The sequence below is a fragment of the Mesoplodon mirus genome, assembly GCF_964341445.2.
Source record: "Mesoplodon mirus genome assembly, chromosome: 4".
Taxonomy (NCBI): domain Eukaryota; kingdom Metazoa; phylum Chordata; class Mammalia; order Artiodactyla; family Ziphiidae; genus Mesoplodon; species Mesoplodon mirus.
In genome coordinates this window covers 84,813,015-84,837,937 of record NC_138979.1, presented here as the reverse complement: position 1 = coordinate 84,837,937, position 24,923 = coordinate 84,813,015, and the positions used below count along the sequence as shown (strand labels likewise).

At 38.9% G+C, this 24,923-nt stretch overlaps 1 protein-coding gene, 1 long non-coding RNA gene and 1 pseudogene across 5 annotated transcripts in view; 1 reads left to right on the top strand and 2 right to left on the bottom strand.

Annotated features, from left to right (window-relative positions):
* LOC309801982 overlaps positions 1-24,923 on the bottom strand; it is a 128,347-nt gene that overhangs the window by 4,605 nt on the left and 98,819 nt on the right. The gene's annotated exons all lie outside the window — the stretch shown is intronic.
* LOC309802253 (ankyrin repeat domain-containing protein 26-like) overlaps positions 8,828-24,923 on the bottom strand; it is a 91,486-nt pseudogene continuing 75,390 nt past the window's right edge. Inside the window, exons 29-33 of the transcript in view lie at positions 21,581-21,871; positions 19,252-19,469; positions 17,626-17,854; positions 10,956-11,000; positions 8,828-9,778 (exon numbers count right to left, since the gene is read on the bottom strand). The product of the transcript in view is annotated as an ankyrin repeat domain-containing protein 26-like (transcript). The remainder of the gene's footprint in view (positions 9,779-10,955; positions 11,001-17,625; positions 17,855-19,251; positions 19,470-21,580; positions 21,872-24,923) is intronic.
* LOC309801974 (maternal embryonic leucine zipper kinase-like) lies at positions 19,609-21,142 on the top strand (the record flags this gene model as incomplete). Its single annotated transcript, XM_082617129.1, has 1 exon — positions 19,609-21,142. One exon carries the CDS (start codon positions 19,609-19,611, stop codon positions 20,770-20,772), a length of 1,164 nt encoding a protein of 387 aa, XP_082473255.1. The 3' UTR covers positions 20,773-21,142.

Below are 24,923 nucleotides of genomic sequence, written 5' to 3'. Positions count from 1 at the left end.
TACCAAAACATTTGATTATAAATATACTGTTCACAAGATCATCACAAGATTAAACATTATGGATTCAGAGCTCTGAATTTGTAAGACATAAAATTTCAAGTGCTGCCATTGCCTTGACATCTCTGAGCCTCACAGGGCCCCAGATACCTCACCAGATGTGCCCCTCACACAGTGGGAAAAGGGTCCTCACCCAGCTAATTCCCCTACCAGTGGCATCAGCTTTGCCGCACAGGGTCCTTACTTCCCTACCAACCCAAGGAGTTATTCAGCAAACCAACACATCCTCCCACTGGAACCAGCGGTCACATCACTATCTTGTCACTACAAAGCCTGCCTCTCACAGCTCCTGGTTGTTCACTCTGTTCCTGAGTGCAGTCCCCATGTGGCCCTGCAAGGTGCTGTGTCCTCCGCCCCCTGGGCTGTGAGTATGTGTAATTAATAAACTTCTGCCAATCTCATCGGTCCAGTGTAGGGCGTTGTACTGGGTGGGCCAAAAAGTTCGTTCAGTAACAACTTATGGAAAACCCGAACAAACTTTTTGGCCAAACCAATATATTTATTTAGGGCTGGGGATCCCTCCTTCACTAATGAGGTGAATGGAAGGTGATCAAAACAAGCACATAGTAGATTTTGTGGTTTGGTAACAGGATTTGAAGGTTAACATCCTCACTCTCTCTTCAATCCTTTACTGTGGTTCAGTGAGGCTGTGCTGGGTCCCACTTGCAGATAAGGTTAAAAGGCTTAATGTGTGGCCTTATGAATAGGAGCTCTCCAAAATATACAAAAAGTTCATGCAGCTCAATATCAAAAAACAAACCACGCAATCAAAAAATGGGCGGAAGACCTTAATAGACATTTCTCCAAAGAAGACATACAGAGTGCCGGTGAAAAGCTGCTCAACATCACTAATCATTAGAGAAATGCAAATCAAAACTACAATGAAGTATCACCTCACACCGGTCAGAATGGCCATCATCAAAAATCTACAAACAATACATGCTGGAGAGGGTTTGGAGAAAAGGGACCCTCCTACACTGTTGGTGGGAATGTAAATTGGTACAACCATTCTGGAGAACAGTATAGAGGTTCCTTAAATAACTAAATATAGAACTACCATATGATCCAGCAATCCCACTCCTGGGCATATACCCTGAGAAAACCATAATTCAAAAACATACAAGCACCCCAACATTCACTGCAGCACTATTTACAATAGCCAAAACACGGAAACAAGCTAAACGCCCATCGACAGAGAAAGGAATAAAGAAGATGTGGTACACATACACAATGGAATTTTATTCAGCCACAAAAAAAAGAATAAAATAATGCCATCTGCAGCAACATGGATGGACCTAGAGATTATCATACTAAGTGAAGTAAGTCAGACAGAGAAAAACAAATATCATATGATAGCACTCATATGTGGAGTCTAATTTAAAAATGATACAAATGAGTTTATTTACAAAACAGAAACCAACTCACAGATCTTGAAATCAAACTTATGGTTACCAAAGGGGAAGCATGGGGGGGAGGGATAAATTAGGAGACTGGGATTAACATATACACAATACTACATATAAAATAGATAACTAACTAATAAGGACCTACTGTATAGCACAGGGAACTCTACTCAATATTCTGTAATAACCTATATGGGAAAAGAATCTGAAAAATAATGGATCTATATAGGTATGATATATATATATAACTGATTCACTTTGCTATACATCTGAAACTAACACAACATGGTTGTGTCAACCATGTAGAGTCAACTATACTCCAATAAAAAAAATTTTTTAATTGTTTCCTGCTGGAACAAGGCTTTATATCCCTTTAGAACAAATCTCTCCAACTCCTAATAAATATCTCAGAAGCTAAGTGGTCTTTCCAACGACTTCCTTCCCATTTTCTTTGCAGGTTCATAAAGTGATTTTGTTTTATTTGCTCCAGTGAGTCATTAGCATAAGGCTCAAAATGACAACCGGTAACAAACAATTAGAGAGAAGAAGCCACATTTTATTTGTTGTTGCATCTCTAGCATCCAGCACATAGACTAGAGCTCTGGAATTGGCTGGTTTTGGTTTTGTGGCTTTTCGAATGATATAACATGCATTTACTATCTGAGGTGAGGGAATATGACACGCAGATTATTTTATTTTAAGGAGAGAGATTTTTCTAGACCTTCCAGTTTAGGTGGGTTATGACTGAAAAACTAACTAGGAACCCTCTCCCCTCCTCTTGAATCCATTAAAAATAAGCGGGGAAACACTGTTAAAAAGAAAAACTAATTGCAATGGAGCAGGACCCAGTGGGGACCTCCCCATGGCCCCTGCCTCTTGTTTGTAGAAAACCTTTAGCCTCCTAGGCTTTCCCCCAGTTCCAAAGAGCAAATGTAATTAGGGAAGTGGGAAAAAAGGAAAATAGTGAAGCAAGACAAAATAATAATAGTTTAGCCATAAAACAAAGTCAAGGACCTTTAGTTCCTCCTCAAGGGCTATAGATAATATTCTAAGCCATATATACCCTTGAGCTCTTTTGCAGACACTGAAAATCCCACCAGGTGGAAGAAGTTAACTGCATGCTGACCACAAGCCCACAGACCTCAGACCGGTTGGAACCTGATGGTTGATGTTGATTCCCAAAACACCACCCTGTTACCTCACTGCCAACCAATCCAGAAGGATGTACACAGGCTCAGCTGGCACATTACATCCTCACGCCTAATGTTGCCTTTAAAAACCCTTCCCTGAAAGCTATCGGACAGTTTGGGTCTATTGAGCCTGAGCCGTCTGTTCTCCTTGCTTGGCGCCACGTTGGGCACCTTGGAATAAACGCCACACTTTCCTTCATCACAACCTCGTGTCAGTAGATTATCTTTGCTGTGCGTTGGGCAAGTGGACCCAAGTTTGCTTTGGTAACAAAATCAATAACAAACTCCTATGCTCAACATCACTAATTATTAGAGAAATACAAATCAAAACTACAATGAGGTATTACCTCACGCCGGTCAGAATGGCCATCATCAAAAAATCTACAAACAATAAATGCTGGAGACGGTATGGAGAAAAGGGAACCCTCCTGCACTGTTGGTGGGAATGTAATTGATACAGCCACTATAGAGAACAGTATGGAGGTTCCTTAAAAAACTAAAAATAGAATTACCATATGATCCAGCAATCCCACTACTGGGCATATACCCTGAGAAAACCATAATTCAAAAGGACACATGTACCCCACTGTTCATTGCAGCACTCTTTACAATAGCCAGGACATGGAAACAACCTAAGTGTCCAATGACAGAAGAATGGATAAAGAAGAAGTGGTACATATATACAATGGAATATTACTTAGCCATGAAAAGGAATGAAATTGGGTCATTTGTAGAGATGTGGATGGACCTAGAGTCTGTTATACAGAGTAAAGTAAGGCAGAAAGAGAAAAGCAAATATCATATATTAATGCATATACGTGGAATCTAGAAAAATGGTACAGATGAACCTATTTGCAGGGTAGGAACAGAGACACAGATGTAGAGAATGGACATGTGGACACAGGAAGGAAGGGGAGGGTAGGATGAACTGGGAGATCAGGATTGACATATATACACTACCATGTGTAAAATAGCTAGCTAGTGGGAACATGCTATAAAGCACAGGAGGCTCAGCTCGGTGCTCTGTGATGACCTACGTGGGTGGGATGGGGGTCGGGCCGAGGGAGGTCCAAGAGGGAGAGGATATAGGTATACATATAGCTGATTCACCTCATTGTACAGCAGAAACTAACACAACATTGTAAAGCAATTATACTCTAATAAAAAATTTTAAAAATTAAAACAATAAAAACCTCTTGCAGGGGGGCAGGAAGGAACATACAGGTTGCATTATAGGTTCTCCATAAAACCTAGCCTAGAACTGGAAAAATATTAGAATATTTCAATATTCTTCTTAAAATTGATAGTTAAAATATCTGCCCAGTGTGATAGTTAATTTATGTGCCAACTTGGCTAGATTATGATCCCAGCTGTTTGGTCAAACACAAGTTAGATGTTTCCATGAAGGTATTTAAATATATATATATATATATATATATATATATATATATATATATATATATATATATATATACACACATACATATATATATATATTTAAATACAGTTTTGTATCCTGCTTTTATAAACATCACATTTGGAGCACTTTACCATACCATTAAGTATTCTTCGAGGAAATGATTTTATTTATTTATTTATTTATTTGGTTGCACCAGGTCTTAGTTGCAGCAGGTGGGCTCCTTAGTTGAGGAACGCAGGCCCTTTAGTTGTGGCATGCAAACTCTTAGTTACGGTGTGCATGGGGGATCTAGTTGCCTGACCAGGGATCGAAGCCAGGCCCCCTGCATTGGGAGCCCAGAGTCTTAACCCCTGCGCCACCAGGGAAGTCCCCTCTGTGAAGGTATATTTAAATGTGATTAGTATTTAAATCAGTAACTTTGAATAAAGCTGATTACCCTCCATAATGTCCATGAGCCTCATCCAATCAGTTGAAGGTCTTAAGAGCAAAGACTGAGGTTCCCCAAAGTGGAATGAACTCTTTTCAAGACTGAAGCATAGAAACCCTGCCTGAGTTTCCAGACTATTGTCCTGGGGATTCAGACTCAAGACTGCAACATCAACTCTTCCCTGAATTTACAGCCTGCAGGCCCACCCTGCAGATTTCAGACCTGTTGACAGAGATAGATAGATAGATGATAGATGATAGATAGATAGATAGATAGGTAACCTCATACTGTTTTTATTTCCCCTCTGGAGAACACTGACTAATAATTTTACTATATCCCAGCAGCAGGGCTATAGTTATGTTTCACTATATCCTGGCAACAGGGATATAGTTATGTTTATAATTATAGTAAAATATATTGTGGTAATCATCTCATAAGTCAAATCATTATGCTGTACACCTTAAAATTATACGGTGCTGCATGTCCATTATATCTCAATAAAACTGGAAGGAACAAAAAAGAATTTCAATTCGGGAGACACAGATTCACGTAAAACTGAGTGTTCCGAGAGAGAGTCAGGGGCTTATAAAGACAAAAAGCCACAGGCTGACAAAAATTGCCTGATGAGAATTATGACTGACTCTGATACGAGTCTGGAAATACTTGTCCTTAAGGGATCACAAGTTATTTTAGGGTAGGGCCCAAGAAGTATCTTGAGTTTCTGGCAGATGTTCTGGATGACTTCATTAGGACAATAAATGGTCAAAAGGTCAGATTCCATCCAGGCTGAGACGTGCATATGTCACACCCCTTAATGGCCTCCCAGCTCCACTTTAGAGAGCCCTCTTTAGGGAGCATTACCGACTCCATTTTTATTTTTCTTTCACAAAAGGCAGTATGAAATTTGTCCCTGACTTCTGCTGAAGTGAACAACTGTACAATACCATACAAAGCGAAGGAACTTCGTATTCTATTACAAGTTAATCACTGAGGGGATGTTGCCTACAAGCTTAAATTATACACAATGACCCATCTCTGGGAACCCTGCCTCCCAGGTAATGAGCATTAAGCTAAAGTACCTTTGTTTAGCTCCCAGGAAGCATGCTGACCAGGCCCACCTGTGAATGACTGCAGGGAGAAAAAAGAGGAAAACAGTAACACCTCCCCTCAGGAGGCTGATGGGAACCAGGAAGTGTTTGACTTTACTCCCTCCCCTTTCAGTATAAAAGAAGCTTGAATTCTAACTCAGGCTAGATGGTTCTTTGGGACATGAGTCTCCCATCTTCTCAGCCTGCCAGCTTTGCAAATAAGGTCACTATTCCTTGCTCCAACAACTCGTCTCTCAATTTATTGGCCGGTTCTGCAGCAAGCAGTATGACTAACACAGTGACCCCACCTCAGCTTGAAGCCATTCAGGTGAGCTTCAACTCACTGGCTAGTATTGTATGGATAACAGAGTTTGCCATAGATTCCTTCCTTGCAGGCGAAGCAAAGTCTGTGCCACTTGTAAATTAGCATCGCTACCTGTACTAAGGTATGTGCTGTCGGGGAGAAAAAAAACCTTCCTCTATCCTTCTAGCTTCGTCTGACTGGTCTCAGGATAAAATTGATGTGAGACAGATTAACAGGAGAAAAACAAAAAAAAAAAGCTTACTAACATGTTTACTTCCTGTATACATGGGAGAGACCCAGGAAAACTGAGTAACTCACCAGAATGGCTAAAAACCTCCCCTTAAATACCATCTTCAGCTAAAGACATAAGAGGATGTTATGGGTAGTGGTTTGGGACTACAAAGTGGAGGAAGGCAATTCACATGGAGATGGAAAAGCAAATGTTTGGAACTCCCTGTAAAAATCTGGAGTGCTCTTTACCGCACCTAGCCCATATTCCTTCTAGGTGTCTCTGGTGATGGCGGTCTTCTCGGACCAGGCCGTTTATCTAAACTCTTTAACAGTTAAGGGGGTGGTAAAAAGAAAGACTTCCTGAGTCTTCCACTTCTTAAAATTATTCAGCCTAAAATAATTCTCGTGCCAAAGAGACACGTTTAGGGGTGACAAATTTTGCTTCCTCACAGTGCCTTGGGCCAGATAGCAAAGGTTAATATGGAAACACAAGGAGGAAGCCACCTGCCTTCCCAAGGTCGTCCCTAATGCTTTGGGGGACTCGGCTAGATGCCTGAACCTGAGATTTGGGGGAGTTCAGCTGAGACCAACTTCTTTTGCTAAGTCAGGGTCCTGCTGATCGTAGCTCTGATTAAGTGTTGGCTAAGACAAACCCAAAGGATTTGGTGCCCACCAATTTTAGTTGGACTGGTTACAGTGGCCGATGTTGGGGCTAAAGCTCCTTCCGGAATGAGGGGTGGAATTGTGGGGAAGCAAAATTTCCTGGGATTTCTCAGCGATCTTGTAAAAAGCCCTGGCCCTCTGAGACTCTTTGTGCAGTGTGAGATTCACATCTACAGCCATTTGTCTAGTTAATTGCTCTGATCTGAAAGGATTCATAAAGTCTCATCCCCCCAGGAGGACCAAATAGTTACAGCTCTGAGTAGGTCCCCGAAGGTGCACCATCTCCCTAGGAATTCACATTTCAAGGAGGAATGAGGCCCAGAAACTTGGAGACTCCGGGTCTGGCACCTGGAGAGATTTCATCACTGGCAAAGCCCATTAGCTGTTCCCAGGAAATAAAAATAGAATCTGGGTAGTAAAATAAAGTCTAACCTTTTTTGCCTTTGTGCTTAGTCTGCTTTCACTGGCTTACAGGGGGGCTTCGTGCAGAGGCCTCGCATCCAGCACTTCAGACCCGAGTTCCGGGTGTGAAATATCTGCGCCAATGCTCCAGCTGGGGGTGGGAGGTCCGACCGTATGCAGGAACGCTGCACACGACACCCCCAATCAAGATGGCGGTGGCGGGTCATGTGGGCACTGCGATGGGGAGCAGCTGCGCCTGCCCCGCGAGAACTCCACCCCCTCCCCTGCTGAGGGGATCCCTGTGAAGCAGCCACGCCCACGGCCTCTTGAGCGGGAGCTTGTGCCTCTGCATTCTTTGATCAAAGAAAGAGTAAAGCTTTCTTTTGCTTCTGGACCCAACTCATTCTACTGGTGGGGGCGACACTGGGCAGAAGGACCCTTGTTGGGATGGGTAACAGTTTTACTTACATACCAAAGGCCAGAGTGAGGAGATGCTTCCCAGGAGAGAAGGACGGCTAACTCCCGCCCCTTCACAAGCAGCAGGGAAAACCAGTTTCCTCCCGCCCTTCACCTGCTGACTTAGAACAACTGACCTGTTCTCACCATGTTGCCCCAGGTGCAGGCCTGGGCGAGGGGGGAAGGCCTGTGTATTTACTGTGAGATATTAATAAGAACTCTGTCTGCGATCACAATACGCTGTGGGTGCATTCAGGATGAAATTAAAGAGTATTAAAAGCCCAGCCAAAAGGAGAGAGTGTCTCAAAGAGGTCAGTTATACTGAATGCCAAGAGGAATGAGAAATTCAGTTAGACAAGGACTGGAAAGGTGTCACTTTGATTTAGCGATGTGGAAGTCATCGGTGACTTCGGAGTAGTTTTGAGAGAATGCGGGAAGGAGAAGACAGCCTAGAGCGGGTGGGAATACAGGCAAATCTTTCAAGAAGTTTGTCGTGAGAAATGAGATTGCCTGGTACACATGAGAGGGAAAAAACAGGGTGAAAAGTTTACAGAGAGAGGAGATTTGAAATCGACATTGTGAAGAAAGAAGATGCAAATTAGCTAAATAAAAGTAGTAAAATAACTTTCTTCAGCAGCACGTAGATGCCTGGGTGAAGGTAAGGGGGGAGAATGATAAGCAATCTCTTATGAAGTTCTGCCAACTAAGTACACTGAAAGGACAGAAGAAAAGGGAATAAAGGATGTAAGTAAGAGTCACTAACATTTTAGCTCTTGGAATTGTTGGGAAGGAAAACACTTCCTCTACCCTCTTACGTTCATTAATTGGGAATCTGCAAATTAAATTGACAAAAGCAGATTACCATGAGAAAAAAACATTTAACTGTGGATGACTACATGCAGGGGTTCACAAAGAAACGTGATTTGAAGGGCTGGCTACAACTGGGGGCTTATATACTACTTAAGTGACGGGGGTAGGAGAAAGGCATCTTCTGAAAAACATGACTTCTTGGTGGGGGGAGGGAAGGGCACTTATGGGAGAACAAATGACATTTAGGAAAGATAAATGTTACATTAGGAGAATATACGGGAGATATGGTAGTTTTAGGAAAATGTCTGTTTGAGTCTGGTGCTTGGAACTCTTCTCTAAGACTGTTTCCAAAAAGTAAGTAAGTAAATAAATAGAAAAGGTGAAAAGTCTTAGGGAAATTTTATTTCTCCATGAGGAAAGATCTATGAATCAGTGTTTAAAGTTATATATACTAAGTTTTATGGCACTAGAACAATTGTAATACATCCAAACATTGACAATAAGGACTTCCCTGGTGGCACAGTGGTTAAGAATCCTCCTGCCAATGCAGGGAACACAGGTTCGCCCTGGTCCGGGAAGATCCCACATGCCATGGAGCAACTAAGCCTGTGCGCCACGACTACTGAGCCTGTGCTCTAGAGCCCGCATGCCACAACTACTGAAGCCCGCGCGCCTAGAGCCCAGGCTCCGCAACAAGAGAAGCCACCACGATGAGAAGCCCGTAGCCCCCGCTCGCCGCAACTAGAGAAAGTCCGCATGCAGCAACGAAGACTCAACACACTCAAAAATAAATAATATTAAAAAAACCCAAAACATTGACAATAGCCATAGCAGCAGTATATCCAAATGATGTCTGTCTAAATCTTTAGGTCTGTATATCATGATAAAATTGGAAATAGAAAAAAGCTATCAATCAACACCACTATATATTAATGACAAGTTTGGTTGTCTGGGTGCTGGTATCAGGGCTCAGTTTGAGTATGTAAAATCAACAGTGTTTTGATTCACAAAATCTGATTAAAAGTAAGTTAGATGCAGAGAAACATGGTTTAAAATACTATATAAATTTTCATCATACACATATAATACAAGAATATTTTCCTTTAATCCAGATTTTCACGTCATGTTTAATGGAAAACAACTAAAATGTTATGCAAACAACCCAGGAGGGAAATTTTTACTATTTATCTTTTAGATCATATAATCTTTCTTCAAAATCTGTACATATTCTCGTGATGTTTTCAAAACTAGATCTTGATTTAGATTTGACTCATCAGTAGCTCCTAGATGAGAAGCTCTATAGCATGCTGATTCAATTCAGCAGCAGCTGAAAAGAAAAAGAAAGGATTATATTCTTTACCTAAAATACTTGAGTTAACTAAATATAAGTTGGTAAAAAAAAAAAACCTGAGACCTTTCTAAGCGTTCAGAAGAATGAAAAGTATCTATACACGACATAACACAAAATATAAGATTACTAGTATATAATTTGCCTGTGGTTGCACGATGAATTAATTGCTCTTGTGGCTGAGTATCAGAGCTTCTGGCTTTCTCATTCGTCATTCATTTACTCAACAACCATCTGCTAAGGTGCTGTGACAAGCACTGAAATTACAAGATGAAGGTGACACAGTCCACCCTGAAAAATCATGCTATAAACTGGAAAAACAGACAAACAGGCAATTTCCATAGTCATAAATACTATGACAGGTATAAAAGAGGGTACAAGGAACACTCAGAAGTGACACGCAGCTTTGTGTCAATACTGTCAGCTTTTTGGTGGAGGTGGTATGTAAGTGGATACCTGAAGGACAAGGGAAAAGTACGGGAGATGGAGGGAAGAGGCAAATACAAAGACTAAAGGTGAGGAAGAGCACCTGTGGGATTGCAAGCAGTCTATTTGACTGGATGTAGAGCAAAGGGGCAGAGGAAGGTAGTAAAGAGATAAGGCTGAATACTATGGCAGGACCCAAACTGATTTGGGTGTTTTTATTCCATGATAAGGAATTTGGAATTTTTTCCTGAGAGCGAAAGATAAACCAATGACAAAGTCAATGACAGGAAATTTTAATGTCAGCCACTAAGTGACAGCTACACGAACGTGACTGCTTGAGTCTGGGTTTTTTGGCCTTAATCACTGCCAGAAACTTGAGAAGTTGATAAACCCCATGTTTTCTAATAGTGTCAGTGTGCAGGTTGACAGTTCCACAGGGATGGCAGAAGCAGAGAGGAAGGATATAGCCAGAAATAAAAAGAAATACATAGACTTTTTGAGATTTTTTTTTTAAAGCTGTGGAACATGATGAATAAATGAGGAATCAGGATATTTTTCATTATGAATGTTCATTCTTTCACATTTTTTCATTAGATATGTATAAGATATTTAACCTATCAATAGTATCTGCCATCCAAACAATGGAAAGAGATGCCATTTACTACTGAATATTTACAGTTTATTTCAGAAATCAATGTCTAAATTTAATTCATAAATTTCAGCAACATACCTTTTTCTAGTACTCTAGTTATATTTTTTCCATCTCCTGCCACATCTGAAATAAGTCAAATATTATTTAAGTTAGACAAGAGACATTTTTGTAGGAATGATGTATAGCTTATGAAATGTGGCCTTTAAATAATACTTCTAGAGACTAGACCTAATTTGAGGATTGCTTAAATAGAAAAATAATCACATCAATAAAATAAAATAAATTCCTACTTATTTTGATTTTAGATAATAAAGAACATATATATGTAATGTTATTTAGATTAATCGGATAAAAAGTACAATAAATATCAGTCTACTGAATATACATAATTTCAGAGGGTGATATTTGATCTTATTGGTACAAACAAGTTTAAACGATTAAAGTCATATATATATTACAATGAATGCATTACTTTGCAATTCTTAGAAAAATTGCTCTTTCTAAAAGTTTAATCAGTTTTTTACTCTAATGGATCTTTCCTTAAAATGAGTTTTCCTTTCTTACACTTCTATATAACTAAAATTTTAAGGTATGTTCTATGGTAATAATTTTTCAACATAGAATCTTAAATACATAAAATGGAGAAAATGGTTCCGTTGTAATGTCATGTCAAAATTCTACGGGCAAAAAATTAAGTAAAGGTATTTTGCTGTCTATATTAGGACTGAAACATTTAGTTCAGAAAATCTGCTTGAAGAAAGGAAAAGTAGAGGCTAGAGCCAGTTTTCAAACTCAGTTTCTGATTCATGACTTTCTAGAATTAGAAACAAGGAAAACAATACATAATTCTTTAACTGTAACTTTGTTTCCATTCTAGAAATTAGGGCCAACTTTTTGAAACATTTGACTAATTATAGTTATCTACTTAATTATGAAATGTGTGGGAACATTTCAAACTGTATTACAAGTGTCTCCACCTAGAGTGTCCTTTTAAAAATCTTTCTTATAAAAGGCACCCTCTCACTAAACAGGGTCTCAAATAGTATACTGAACATGACAAACACTGTGATGATAAGGATATCATGATAGCCAACGCCTTTGTAAATTTTAGGTGCGAAGACAAATTTTTTGGCTAGCAGGTTTCCCAATATTTTCAGAGACTGTTTTCCATAACACTTTTCTGACAACAGCACTGTAGAGAGGCCCTATGAAATGAATAATGTGACAACATGACTAGACAGGTTTTGTGAAATTAATAACTCATAACAGATGAAGGAAGAAGCCTTTACTGAAATAATTTTGTATTACCATTAATAAACACTGCAAAATGTAGGTCACGTTTTTACATGCGTTGAATTAGGGAATGACCCGTGTAAGATTACTCTCTTTTCCCCCAAAAGCTCTTTTCCTCAATATGTCCTTCCAAGACGCTTATGTTGATTTCTAGGTGAAGATCATGTTCACCTGGAGGAAGTAGTTGGAAGTCGAACATTAATAAGGAGAACAGGGCTTCCCTGGTGGCACAGTGGTTGAGAGTCCGCCTGCCGATGCAGGGGACACGGGTTCTTGCCCCGGTCCGGGAAGACCCCACATGCTGCGGAGCGGCTGGGCCCGTGAGCCATGGCCGCTGAGCCTGCACGTCCGGAGCCTGTGCTCCACAACGGGAGAGGCCGCAACAGTGAGAGGCCTGCGTACCGCAAAAAATAAATAAATAATAAGGAGAACACACCTGCATTTTTCTTTAAACTTTTCCATTTAACAAAAACACAGAAAGGTGAGAAAATTATACACAGGAAAACAATATATCAGCAAGTTTTAATTTTAAAGATTTTTAGTTAGAAGGATTCTCTCACAACTGGTAGTTTCCAAACTATGTCCCATAGTAATGGAAGGTCCCCCACTGAGGACACTGCAGGACTGAAGGAAAAAGAAGTCACAGCTTCAAGGTCTCCGCCACTCCTTTAGCTAAACAGCTCTATATTTGTCTCTGTTTTATATAATACAGTTTCATGCAAAATTTTTTTTTTTAAAAAGAAAGTTTCTTTTCCTTGAAAGAAAATTTTTTAAGGTATGAGAGTCATTGATTTAGTCAAAGTCCCTAATTTTACAAAAGAGGTAACAAAGGGTCAGAGAGACTTTGTCACAAAGCCAACATGTCACAAAGCCAACGGCCTTCTCGCTGAGTCTAGAGAGAGTTCTACGCCAGCTACTTCCTCAGATTAAGAAAAAAAAACACATAGATTTTTAACTATAACTCAGAGAAAATGAATATGTAAAACTTTGTCATGTAGCTCAATAACGTTTGATGCATGAGACATGAAATAGTAGCTTTCTAACTAAATTATATATTTTAAAGGCATGAACAAGAATAAATTATCATAACTCCTATTAGTAGCAGTCAATATATTTAATTTATAAAGCACAGATTTTTTTTTTTTTAACCACAGGACAGGGAACTTGAAGGAGAAAATCTTTAGTTGAATCACACAGGCCAAAATTGAGGAGATTCTTCTTCTTTTTTAAAAATTTATTTATTTATTTATTTTTGCGGTACGCGGGCCTCTCACTGTTGTGGCCTCTCTCGTTGCGGAGCACAGGCTCCGGACGCGCAGGCTCAGCGGCCATGGCTCACGGACCCAGCCGCTCCGCGGAATGTGGGATCTTCCCAGACCGGGGCACGAACCCGTGTCCCCTGCACGGGCAGGTAGATTCTCAACCACTGCGCCACCAGGGAAGCCTGAGGAGATTCTTCTTTAAAAGGATATTCATTTCCTCCAAATAAAACTTGGTTTACCGAAATGAGTCAACAAATGAATTATCCACGTTGTGGGTTATTTATGGCAAAATTTAAAACACAAAACAGATTTCTCTTTACTATCTAGCATACTTCAATCTCTCATCATTAGTTTGTATGTACAAAAAACATGAGTGTAATCTCAATTAGAATTTAAATCCAGTCAGAAATTACAGGCTAATTCCTTGGCCTAAAGTTTCAACGTGAGGACTTACACTCCTACCCTCCTCATGAGAGGAGGGGAGATTTACCCAATGCGTGAATTTGGGAGAAGGAACTAAGAAGTGCTGGCTTGCTTCCGAATCTCTTCTTTGAGAAGGTGTGTGTGCCCTCAGCACCGGGAACTGGGGTCTGCTCTCATGCCTGCAGTAAGCAGCCTGCCCTGGGGCGGGGGTCAAGCATTTGCTTCCTCCCCTTAGGCCTAATTTGGGATGAAGTATTCTGAGGCCCACTGTGACTGCACACCTAAAGCACGTCCTCCAATTCGTTAGTTATGTGTCAGTAACAAAGCTCCTTAGTTGATCTCCAGCTGCTGACTCCCGCGTGCTGAACTCAGAAGGGGAAGAGAAGTGTCATCTGCCACCTACCCACCACAGCTCCAACAAGGCAGAGGACCACACGACACTGAGGGAACGTTTTCTTCTTCTTCCCTAACTTTATAATTAACGTACATTGTTCAAAACAACCCCCACTATAAAGTAGGGGAAAGGTGAAAGGAACATTTTAGAAAGAAACGTAGTGAAGCCAGTAACAATATGAAGCACAACAGGTATGTGCTCGTTCACCCAACTGTAATATATTACTGTTAAATTATATCTGAGACTGCAGGCTGGAAAATAATGTTGCACTCTCTTTTTAAGACCAATTTGATAAATATATACACACCACACACATACACATGCACACTCATTTCCAAAGTTAATTTATTTTCAGTAATTATTGATACTTTTAAAAGTTGATATCACTCATTTTAAGTGTCACGAAAATGTAATAAAATCAAGTCATTTAAACCACTTCAATTCATTATCCAATTGTAAACAGGCTAAGGTATGAAGGAAATTACACTTGGCAGTCTGTAGATATTAAGTACATATATTTTGCTGCAGAGAGAAGAACTGAGGAAGAATTTGTAGATCAAAGAGCTGAAAAACTAAGTACAGGAAAAAAAATGAATGAAAGAAAAAGAACTGTTAAGAAGTTGAACTATTACCTCTATCTTTCAAAAGATAAAATGCCTACTCATTTGTCCATGTGGACAAAATGAAGTGGGAACAAGAAGGATTATACTGATATAATAAACTGAGACAATAAACAAGTTTATTGAACTCTGCCTGTGCCTTATGAGAAACTAGCTCAACTACTGTGGTAATTTGATTAGAGTTAAAACTCAAGAGTGGATAGGCACTGCCTTGGTGATGTAAACACGAGGCCTATTTTTTTTAAAAGAAATGTGACTCAATATTCTGGTGAGACACAAAATGTTGTGTCATATAAAAAGTCAAAGTCTTAGGAATATTAATTGTTTTAGCTTCAGTGCATTTGTATGACCACATTTAGAAAGAGAGTTGCTAAACTGAATGGACATTTGAGCAATTTTTTAAATTACTTAAATAAATCATTAGAAAATTTTTCAAAGTGTCAGTAATGCACCAAAAGTCCAAAATCAGTCAATGTAAAATGTAATCCTCCTACTTAAGACAGATTTAAAGGGCATTTATTAACTACTGTGGCCATGCATCGTGTTCGGCACACAAATACCTGAAAACTCTTGAACATAAAAAAATCTTTAAACCAGTGAGATTGTGTCTGTTATAAAGTTGTCTGGAATAGTTTTTAACTTTTCAGTTCTTGAAAAAATTCTATGTGCAAGAAAATCTAACAGTGATGTAGCTATTTTGGCTAATGTTAACCTTTTGTATTTTATAATAATATAATTAAATAACACAATTGAAAAAAACTGTAAAATTACTTCTGATATATAGGACCAAACATCCCAGAATTAACTAGAATGTGAAAACTGAGGGTAAAATTAGCAAGACAGATACGTAGTAATCTCCTACCCCCACAATGGTATCAACTGCTAAGACTGAACTTCATGTACTGGTGAGGGAGGTAATAAATCTGTGTTAGGTACATGGAGTAAGCTTGCTGCTACAACCAGCACAACTGAAACCACACACCTAGAGCGGTACTTTGCTATAATTATTTTCCTTAAAGTTAGGGGAAAATGCTGAGTAAGATAAAACTTCACAGTAGGAATAGTCCAAAATGTTAAAACATTGCCAATAAAGGAGAATGATAAACAAATGCAATCTTAATGCCATTTTTAACATTTTACTTTGTAGAATCATAGCTAAAACCTTTAGAAGGCTATTGTTTTATCATGTCCCATCCAAAAACCCACCTCTTTCTATCATTTTAGACAGTACGTTAACACCTCTCATAGAATTATTTTACGTTTTCCTAGTAGAAATAATTATATTGCTAGCAATTCCAGAAGGCACCTTCTTTCTGTAAGTCTTACTAAGAATTAGGTGACCAACAACTGTATAATAACTCTTCCGCGGCATTCTGTAGTGATTATGGAGACGTCTTTGCATCTTGATAGAGTTAAGTAGTGCTCTTCAATCTCTCTTATTAAAACCAGCACGATTTGGCAAAGACCCCACAAGGGAACTATGTATACCTAGTAACTACAACATGGAGTTTAAAATAAACTATTTTTCGATTTATCTAGAATTACTAAAAAAATAAACGCCTCTTTCCTCCAAAAAAATTAAAGGAAAAAATTCCCGCAGAAATTTTCTCTCACATTGTTTTTGCATTCACACACTCTTTCATCTTCATCTTGTAAAATGATACATTGTTTGATTTTTTGGGTGACAACTCATGAGAACATTCTAAGTTTACATCATGCTTAGCAACTGACAGAGGGCTTGACATGCATTTTCTTTTCGACCCTGGAGTCCAGTTTCATGGCTCTGAAGCACTTAGACCCAATTTACCCACAGCACTGTCTAAGAAACCTTAGCTTTGCTCTTCTATGATTTCTTACGACGTGAAGCCAAATGAGAAAACAGGTTGAGACTTCATTTAACAAGGCCTACTTTTCTCTGCATCAAGAACGTCATGAAAACCCCATCAAAACCATAACCCCGTGTGCACTGAGTGAGATGCATATTTTAATAACAATGATACACAATGAAAACCAGTTGCAATTTAAAGACTCCCCATCATAGTCATCATTCATCCAGGTGATGGCAAGATAGAGACATAAGTGGACTTCATTTTAAAAGTTTAAATATTTGCTTTATTTACGTATTTAGAAATGTTCTACAATTGCTCAGCAAGACATTTTATAAAAATTCAATAAAAATGCTCTAAGTAAAATAGCAATTAAGGATGCACTCTCATGTACGAAAATGACAAAAAAATTTAACTTAAAAACAGAAATTAACCTATTTAGTGCTACAAGTCTATTTAATTCACAAAAAGGATTTATCTAGGATTCCTTTAAATAAAAAAAAATCCATATATGGTTAAGTGTTTGGATGCCAATCATTCACTTATGCTTAGGGGTAGAAAAACTAGGGTGCAGCAAAACTTGAAAATGATTATGAACCATTGCCAAACTGAAATCAATTAGAAGGTATATCTTTGGTTATTAGGCAATAATATTTAATTTCTAAAATAGGATTTAACTGCAGTTTTTAGAAATTTAAAATTTGTCAGTTTAATTACATTTACTGAATAAAGTTAATGATAAATCTCTCTTGAAAATGAGAAATCCAGGGACTTTAAAAAATCATAAAATTTCTGTCTCTTTATTAGCACAATTATGGCTTTTACTTCGTGTGTGTAAGTCAAATAAACAATTCAGAATTTCACCAAATTAGAAACAAGAATTATTATCAGAAATCTGAAACCCAAGGAAAAAAGGGTAATATAACTAACCTTGGTCCAGTAAATCTCCATGCTCTCATGTGAAGGGCGTGAACTTGAGGTAGAAATCCCTAAGTTTTCTCCTGGAGTAAGATATCTATTGAGCACTAAACTATTATTAATATTTCCTACACAAGGTGGCTTCAGGACTGGCCTCGTAGTAAGAGTGCTGAGTAAAGATCTGTTCTGCTGTTTCTCCACCAGTAGTTTGGTACTGACCTTTGCCAGCTTCTTATTAGTCCTGGGAAGATGGCAAAACACCAATTTCATTCATTGCATTTTCCCTAAATGATTTGTAAATGATTTGCATTTCTTAAATTGCCATAATAGTAAATGGAATGAACCATTAAACCACGTTTTAACACTGAAAATGGGTCAGAGCAGACCTATTATAAACAATTCTAGGTGTAAAATTGTTCTAAAGAAGTACATATGTGTCTGGGGGATCCTTAACTAACAAGTCAGTCAAAGTCAGGAGAGAGAAATGGCATCAGCGATGGAGACGGCTTAACAGGTGACGCTTGCTGCCTTCTGCGATGGCTGCACTTAGACACCCACCTTTAGTAAACCAGTTCAGGGATGAAAAAACAAACCATCCCTCAAAGACATTTTCAAGCATTTGCTTTCACCACCCCTGTATACACATTTCACTCATTACCTCAGAGGAATTAAGCATTCGGCACTGAGGAATAATCTAGAGCAGCGGTCCCCAACCTTTCTGGCACCGGGGCCAGTTTCGTGGAAGACAACTTTTCCATGGATGGGGGTGTATGGGGGTTGTCAGGATGGTTCAGGCGGTAATGCGAGCGACGGGGGGCGATGGGGGGGGCGCGGCAGGTGAAGCTTTGCTGGCTCGTCCACCGCTCACCTCCTGCTGTGCGGCCCGGTTCCTAACAGGCTGCGGACAGGTACCGGTAACACTGTTACTGAGGTACTGGGGGTGGGATCTGCCCTTGTGGTCTTCCACGCACACCCTCACGCAGGCCACCGTGTTATTTTTAGACACTTTGTGAATTATACGGCCCTTCGCCCCTCTGTTACTTTCCCCTTATTTCACAAGCATGCCTTTATGTAGAGTAGAAAAACTTCAAATACAGTAGTTTGTCTCAGGGCGCCCTCTAGCGATGATACCAAAGATCATAATCAAGAAAGTAAATTTACCAAATGCTAAAATGTGACGCTTTGCGTTTAAGCGGTAATCTTCCAAAAAATAATTAAACTCGTTAATATTTCTATTTACGGGAATTCCAACAAGAAATTTTATCTCAGTTACAAAGTTTCAAAAACACTTAGCTTAAAGACTAAATCAGGTTAACTATTGGGTTGGCCAAAAAGTTCGTTTGGGTTTTTCCAGTAACATCTTACGGGAAGACACAAATGAACTTTTTGGCCAACGCAATATATGAAAATATAAAAAATAAAGTTATGTAAAACCAACAAAAAGGTGGGGAGATGCAAACTGGACTCACATTTTAAAGGTGACTTCACTTACTAACATCATTTTCCAAAGTTATACTATCTAGTTAGCTTTCACTTCCTACTAATCTCATGAACCTGGCTCAATAAAAATTATGCTTTAGAGGCAAATTAATGAGCTAAATTTAAATTTATTTTCTATGATTCTACGTTTTGACTTACTTCTTTAGTTCATTTGCCAATGACTTTCTAACTTTTAGTTCTTCGAGGTAGAGTTGCTTATATTTTTCCAACTCTGCTTTAGTAGAATCGTCTTGAAAAGTTTTCATTTTGGAGAGTTCAGATTCCAGATCTTTAATTCTCAGTTCCATTGGACTTCTTATTGAAGCATTATTATTCTCTCTTAACTGCTCTAAGTTTTCTTGAGATGCTGCTTGTGTCTAAAGTCAAATAAAAACATACATGTTTAAAATAATTATAACCTGAATAATTATAGTATATTTGTTCCCTTTAGTTTTGTGTCAATGATTCAGAGAGCAATTTTAAATGTGAAAAAAAAGCTGAACTTTAAAAATATTTATGCAAGATTACAACTGTCCTGTTGAGTGGCAAGGCAAGACTCCTCTTTTTCACCTTGATGAAGATTGTGTAACGGAACTTTCTGTATATCACAGAAACAACAGACAAACAATGGAGGATTTAATTTCACTGTGGCAGTATGATCACCTCACAGCTACTTATCTTCTACTCCTAGCCAAGAAGGCTCGGGGAAAACCAGTTCGTTTAAGGCTTCTTTCGTCCTGTGGACAAGCCAGCTCGACTGCAGTCACAAACATCAAGCCAAAGAATCTGAGTCTAGAAGATGTGATCACCAGTGATGAAAATTATGTGGCTGGATTAATAGACTATGAATGGTGTGAAGATATTTCATCAACAGGTGTGGCTACTCCACAAACACCACAGTTTGCCAAGCATTGGATAGAGTCAAATGGTCTGGAATCTAAATCATTAACTCCAGTATTATGCACAGCATCTGCCAATAAATTAAAGAACAAAGAGAATGTATATACTCCTAAGTCTGCTGTGAAGAATGACGAGTGCTTTTCATTTCCTGAGCCAAAGACTCCAGTTAATAAGAACCAGCATAAAAGAGAAATACTCACTACACCAAATCATTACAGTACACCCTCAAAAGCTAGAAACCAGTGCCTGAAAGAGACCCCAGTTAAAATGACAGTAAATTCAGCAGGAACAGAGAAGTTAATAACAGGTGTCATTAGCCCTGAGAGGCGGTGTCACTCAGTGGAACTCAACCTTAACCAAGTACATGTAGAGGATACTCCAAAAAGAGAAGGAACCAAAGTGTTTGGGAGCCTTGAGAAGGGGTTGGATAAGGTTATCACTGTGCTTACCAGGAGCAAAAGGAAGGGCTCGGCCAAAGATGGGCCAAGAAGACTAAAGCCTCACTATAACATGACTACAACCAGATTAGTGAATCCAGATCAACTCTTGAATGAAATAATGTCTATTCTTCCAAAGAAGCACGTTGACTTTGTACAAAAGGGCTATACACTGAAGTGTCAAACACAGTCAGATTTTGGCAAAGTGACAATGCAGTTTGAGCTAGAAGTGTGCCAGCTTCAAAAGCCCGACGTGGTGGGTATCAGGAGGCAGCGGCTTAAGGGTGATGCCTGGGTTTACAAGAGATTAGTGGAAGACATCCTGTCTAGCTGCAAGGTTTAATTGATGAATGGTTTCCATCCTGCCTGATGAGTATGGGTGCGATACAGCCTACATGGAGCCTGGTGTGATGGGTTTGATTTTTAAAGTCCTCTGGAACTACGAACTTGTTTCTAAAGAGCTACCTTAAAGACCAATATCTTTTTGTTTTTAAACAAAAGATATTATTTCATGGATGAATCTAAGGCAAGCCCCTCTGGCATTATCTCTTACTGTCTTTTTTAATCCTGTGCGTTGTATATTAATAACTGTTGACTTTCTTAGATTCACTTCCATACATGAATGTAAGCTCTTAACTATGTCTCCTTTTAATGTGTAATTTCTTTCTGAAATAAAACCGTTTGCGACTATAAAAAAAAATTATCATCAATGTAAACTGAATTAAATCTTAATTACAAAATTAAAGTTGGATCATTCTTATATTCGTACTCATGTAATCTGATAATTCAAAGAATAATAGGATCAATTTAAAAATTTTTAAATTGAACAATACAGCTAAGAATAATCCAAGAGTATAGTACAATTTCTAAATCATAATATTTTCTTTTCATCCTAATAGTTTTGTTTTATACCAGTTGGTCTTCAAAATAAAATGATTCCCTAGTGAGAATCGTTCTGAAAGATCAATTTAGTGAGAATAATGATGGAAACTGAAATATTTAAAGGGAGAAACAAATGCCACCTTCCTTCCAGTAATTTACAAAACAAACTGCTATAAGGGAAGTAGAAGAAACATATAAAATGTATACATCTGAAATGTAATTTATAAATGTGAAGTGAATTAAAGCACATTACAGATCAAAAAATTAACCTGTAAAAATAGGTTGACTTCTTTTAATTTTTCTATTATATCCTGTCTTGCTCTTTCTTCAACCTCCCATTTATACTGCTCTACTTGACTGTGTTCTATCATATTCATTTCTATATGACTTCTGAGGTTCACTACTTCTTGTTCCAACTTCTTTTAATTCTTCTCTAGTTTTTCACATTTCTTTTGCATTACTTTCATAGATAATAACTCCTGTTGAAGAACTTGATTTTTGACACCCAGATGTAGACATTTTGAAGATGCAGTTTCCAGTTCTGCTGTAAGGTCATCAATCTTCATGAATAAAGTAAAATCGCTTGGTAATTAGGGACATAGACTGAGAATAGCCTAACTCAAAACCAGTATCCACTTTTAAAATAAATTCAGTTACAATAAAATGGTGTCTATATTGTAGCGTGTAGGACCTTGAATTACTAAGAAAATGAAGAAAAAAGTTCAAACCACCAAGAGCCACAAATATATATCCTTCACTGTCATCATTGTTACACAAAATTTGCATTTGATTTTATACTTTTATTCTTCTATTGTTTCATGCCTTTCCTCCATAAAATGACTATAAGTCACCTCTTAGTAGAAAGCCTCTTACTCCTTCCCCACCCCCATCTTAACCCACCATGATTTTTAAAGTTTTAGGGATATCATATTGAGTTATTTGGGGCTGAATTAATAAATGCCTCCCAAAATAAGACTCGGAAAATCAGACTCTAATGAGTCTTGTAAATATGGCTTCTAATACCATAAGCCTTTTTTCTGAACTACAAATATTTTATGCTAATTTGAATTGCATTCCAAGGAGAAATGCTTCGCAGGGTTAAGGAGAAATCACATCTCCCAGTGTCATAGTTTAGCGAGATGATCCATACATTTTTCTGAACAAAAAAATGCCATTAATTCTTGTAATGCTTTGTTACTTTCCACAGAATAAGAGAACATACTAAACAAAACAAACAAAAAACTTGCTGGAATTTCAAGGACACTGAGTTGGGAAGAACTACTTCCCTTTAGACAGAATGATTATTTGGTCAGACAAGGCAAGTGGATGTGGTAGTTTAAAAAACATGTCTACATGTTTTGAAACTGGTGGCTCAGTGGTTGAGAGTCCGCCTGCCGATGCAGGGGACACGGGCTCGTGCCCCGGTCCGGGAAGATCCCACATGCCGCCACGGAGCGGCTGGGCCCGTGAGCCATGGCTGCTGAGCCTGCACGTCCAGAGCCTGTGCTCCACAACGGGAGAGGCCACAACAGTGAGAGGCCTGCGTACCGCAAAAAAAGGGGAAAAAAAAAACATGTCTACAAATTCTTGGACACTTATCTCACGAAATTCTCAGGGCTTCGCAAGACTGTTAATGGAAGCCTGACGGCCCTTGAAGAGGCTGAAGGTGACAGCTTCTAGGCAAGGGAAGAAAATGACACTGCAACCTGGAGGTAGGGGGATTCTAGCTACAAAGCAGCTGAAAGTAAAATTGATGAGAGGGATAAGCTAAAAAAAAAAAGACTATTGAATATAAAGGATCCAGGACTCATTGGGTTCAAATATCTGTATCCCATTTACAGCATCTCCACATGCCCAAATAATGCTAAAACAGAGAAATAGCTTCTGGGCTAAGATCAGATTTAGGGTGCTGCCAGGAAAACATGGTCTAAAGATGAAGCCAAGACTGTAGAACCCTTTATTAACACCCTGGAAAGACTTAAGTTGGTGCCTCAAATTCCTTTAAGGATCTTAAAAAAGCATAAGAATTTAAAGGCATCATCCTACAAAGTTTCCCGTCCTACCGTCCTACAACAGCTTCACAAGAAGCCCAAGGGGAAGAGCTTATCTCAAAAAGATTTGGGAGGGTAGCTTTTCCAATGTCATGAACCCCAATAAAATTCACAGGACATTCAAAGCTTTAAAGAGAACTGTGGTAGCAAAAACACTGCTTGCTAGCTTGCATTAACAGAGACCAAGACAGTACAAAATGAGAAGAGGCCTCTGGGATTTTCTTAGAAGTTCTGTAAGTCCCCCTTCCTCCAGGTTTCAGTGTCATTTTCTTCCCTTGCTGGCTTGAGAAACACTACTCAGCTGCAAACACAGGTCATTTCTTATGAAAAGGACAGAACAAAGAGCTCAGAGGGTACAGCAAAGGAGAATCACTTCCATGGTCGGGACTAAGTCCTAATCACAGAGCTGGCAGCAGGTATCAGGCTGTATTTCAGAACTGCTATGGACCAGCATGTCTTCCACTTTCCATTTCTGAAGGGGAGAGTCTTTAGCAGTTTAACAGAATGTTGGTTATGTGGGTGACAGAAGATCTGTCCCTTTAGTTCTCAAGTCTTAGTACTGAGAGGATTGGTACTCAAGGGGCTATACTCTAGAAACCACACCCAGGAGCCTCATCCCCATCCATACCTGGTGAAAGATGGTAAGATCCTGGACTCAAGCCTGAGCCTGACACCATAACAATTGAGACTTGTGGGGGAACTGAGTAGGGATAAGTGTATTCTTCATGTGGAAGGAATATAAAAATTGTGGCCAGTGGGTAGATTATGCTGGTTTTTAAATGTATCCATAAGTTTTTGAAAAAAATTATCCCATAAGAAAAGGTAGACTATGGGCCAGGCATAAGTGACTTATTCCTAATGAACAGAATATGGTGAAAGAGATGCTGTGTGAATTGCAAGGCGAGGTTAGACAAGGCAACACGGCTTCTGCCTGGTTCTTAACCTTGGAACCCAGCCCCATGTTGTGAGGAAGCTCAGGCCACAAAGAGAGCCTAGGTGTTCAGGGTAGGTGTTCCAACTGAGGGGAAGAGAGGCCAGCTGTCCTGGCTATGCTTTTCCTAAGTATAGATTGTGAACAAAATAAACATTGCTTATTTCAGCTACTAAACTTTGAGGAGATTTTTAGGAAAAAACAGATAGAAAAGTGGATGAAAAAAAAGAGATAATAAGAAACATAACTTAGACACAGTAGAAATTGGTTTCCTATAAACTGGAATCTAATAAACGTTGAGATTAATTTAAAATGACAAACAATGCTGATGAGAAGAAGCAGATAACTAGAAGAAAGACCTAAGAACTATTCAGGAGGAAGTTTTGGGCAGGTTCCCTTCACTTACAATTTCTTACAAATAGGCAGGTATGCCTCTTCAGAATTTCCCCTCAAGTTTGAAGATAAGCAAGATTGGTAAGCAAGGAGACATATGAAGTATAATAGTTGAAAAACAACTAGAAATCGTCAGTTTAATTACCAAAATCAGACTTCTTTACCTCATCTCAATTAACTGAAATTCTAAGGGATAGGCAACTTTGAATATTTATTAATCTAGGACTCAATCTTCAT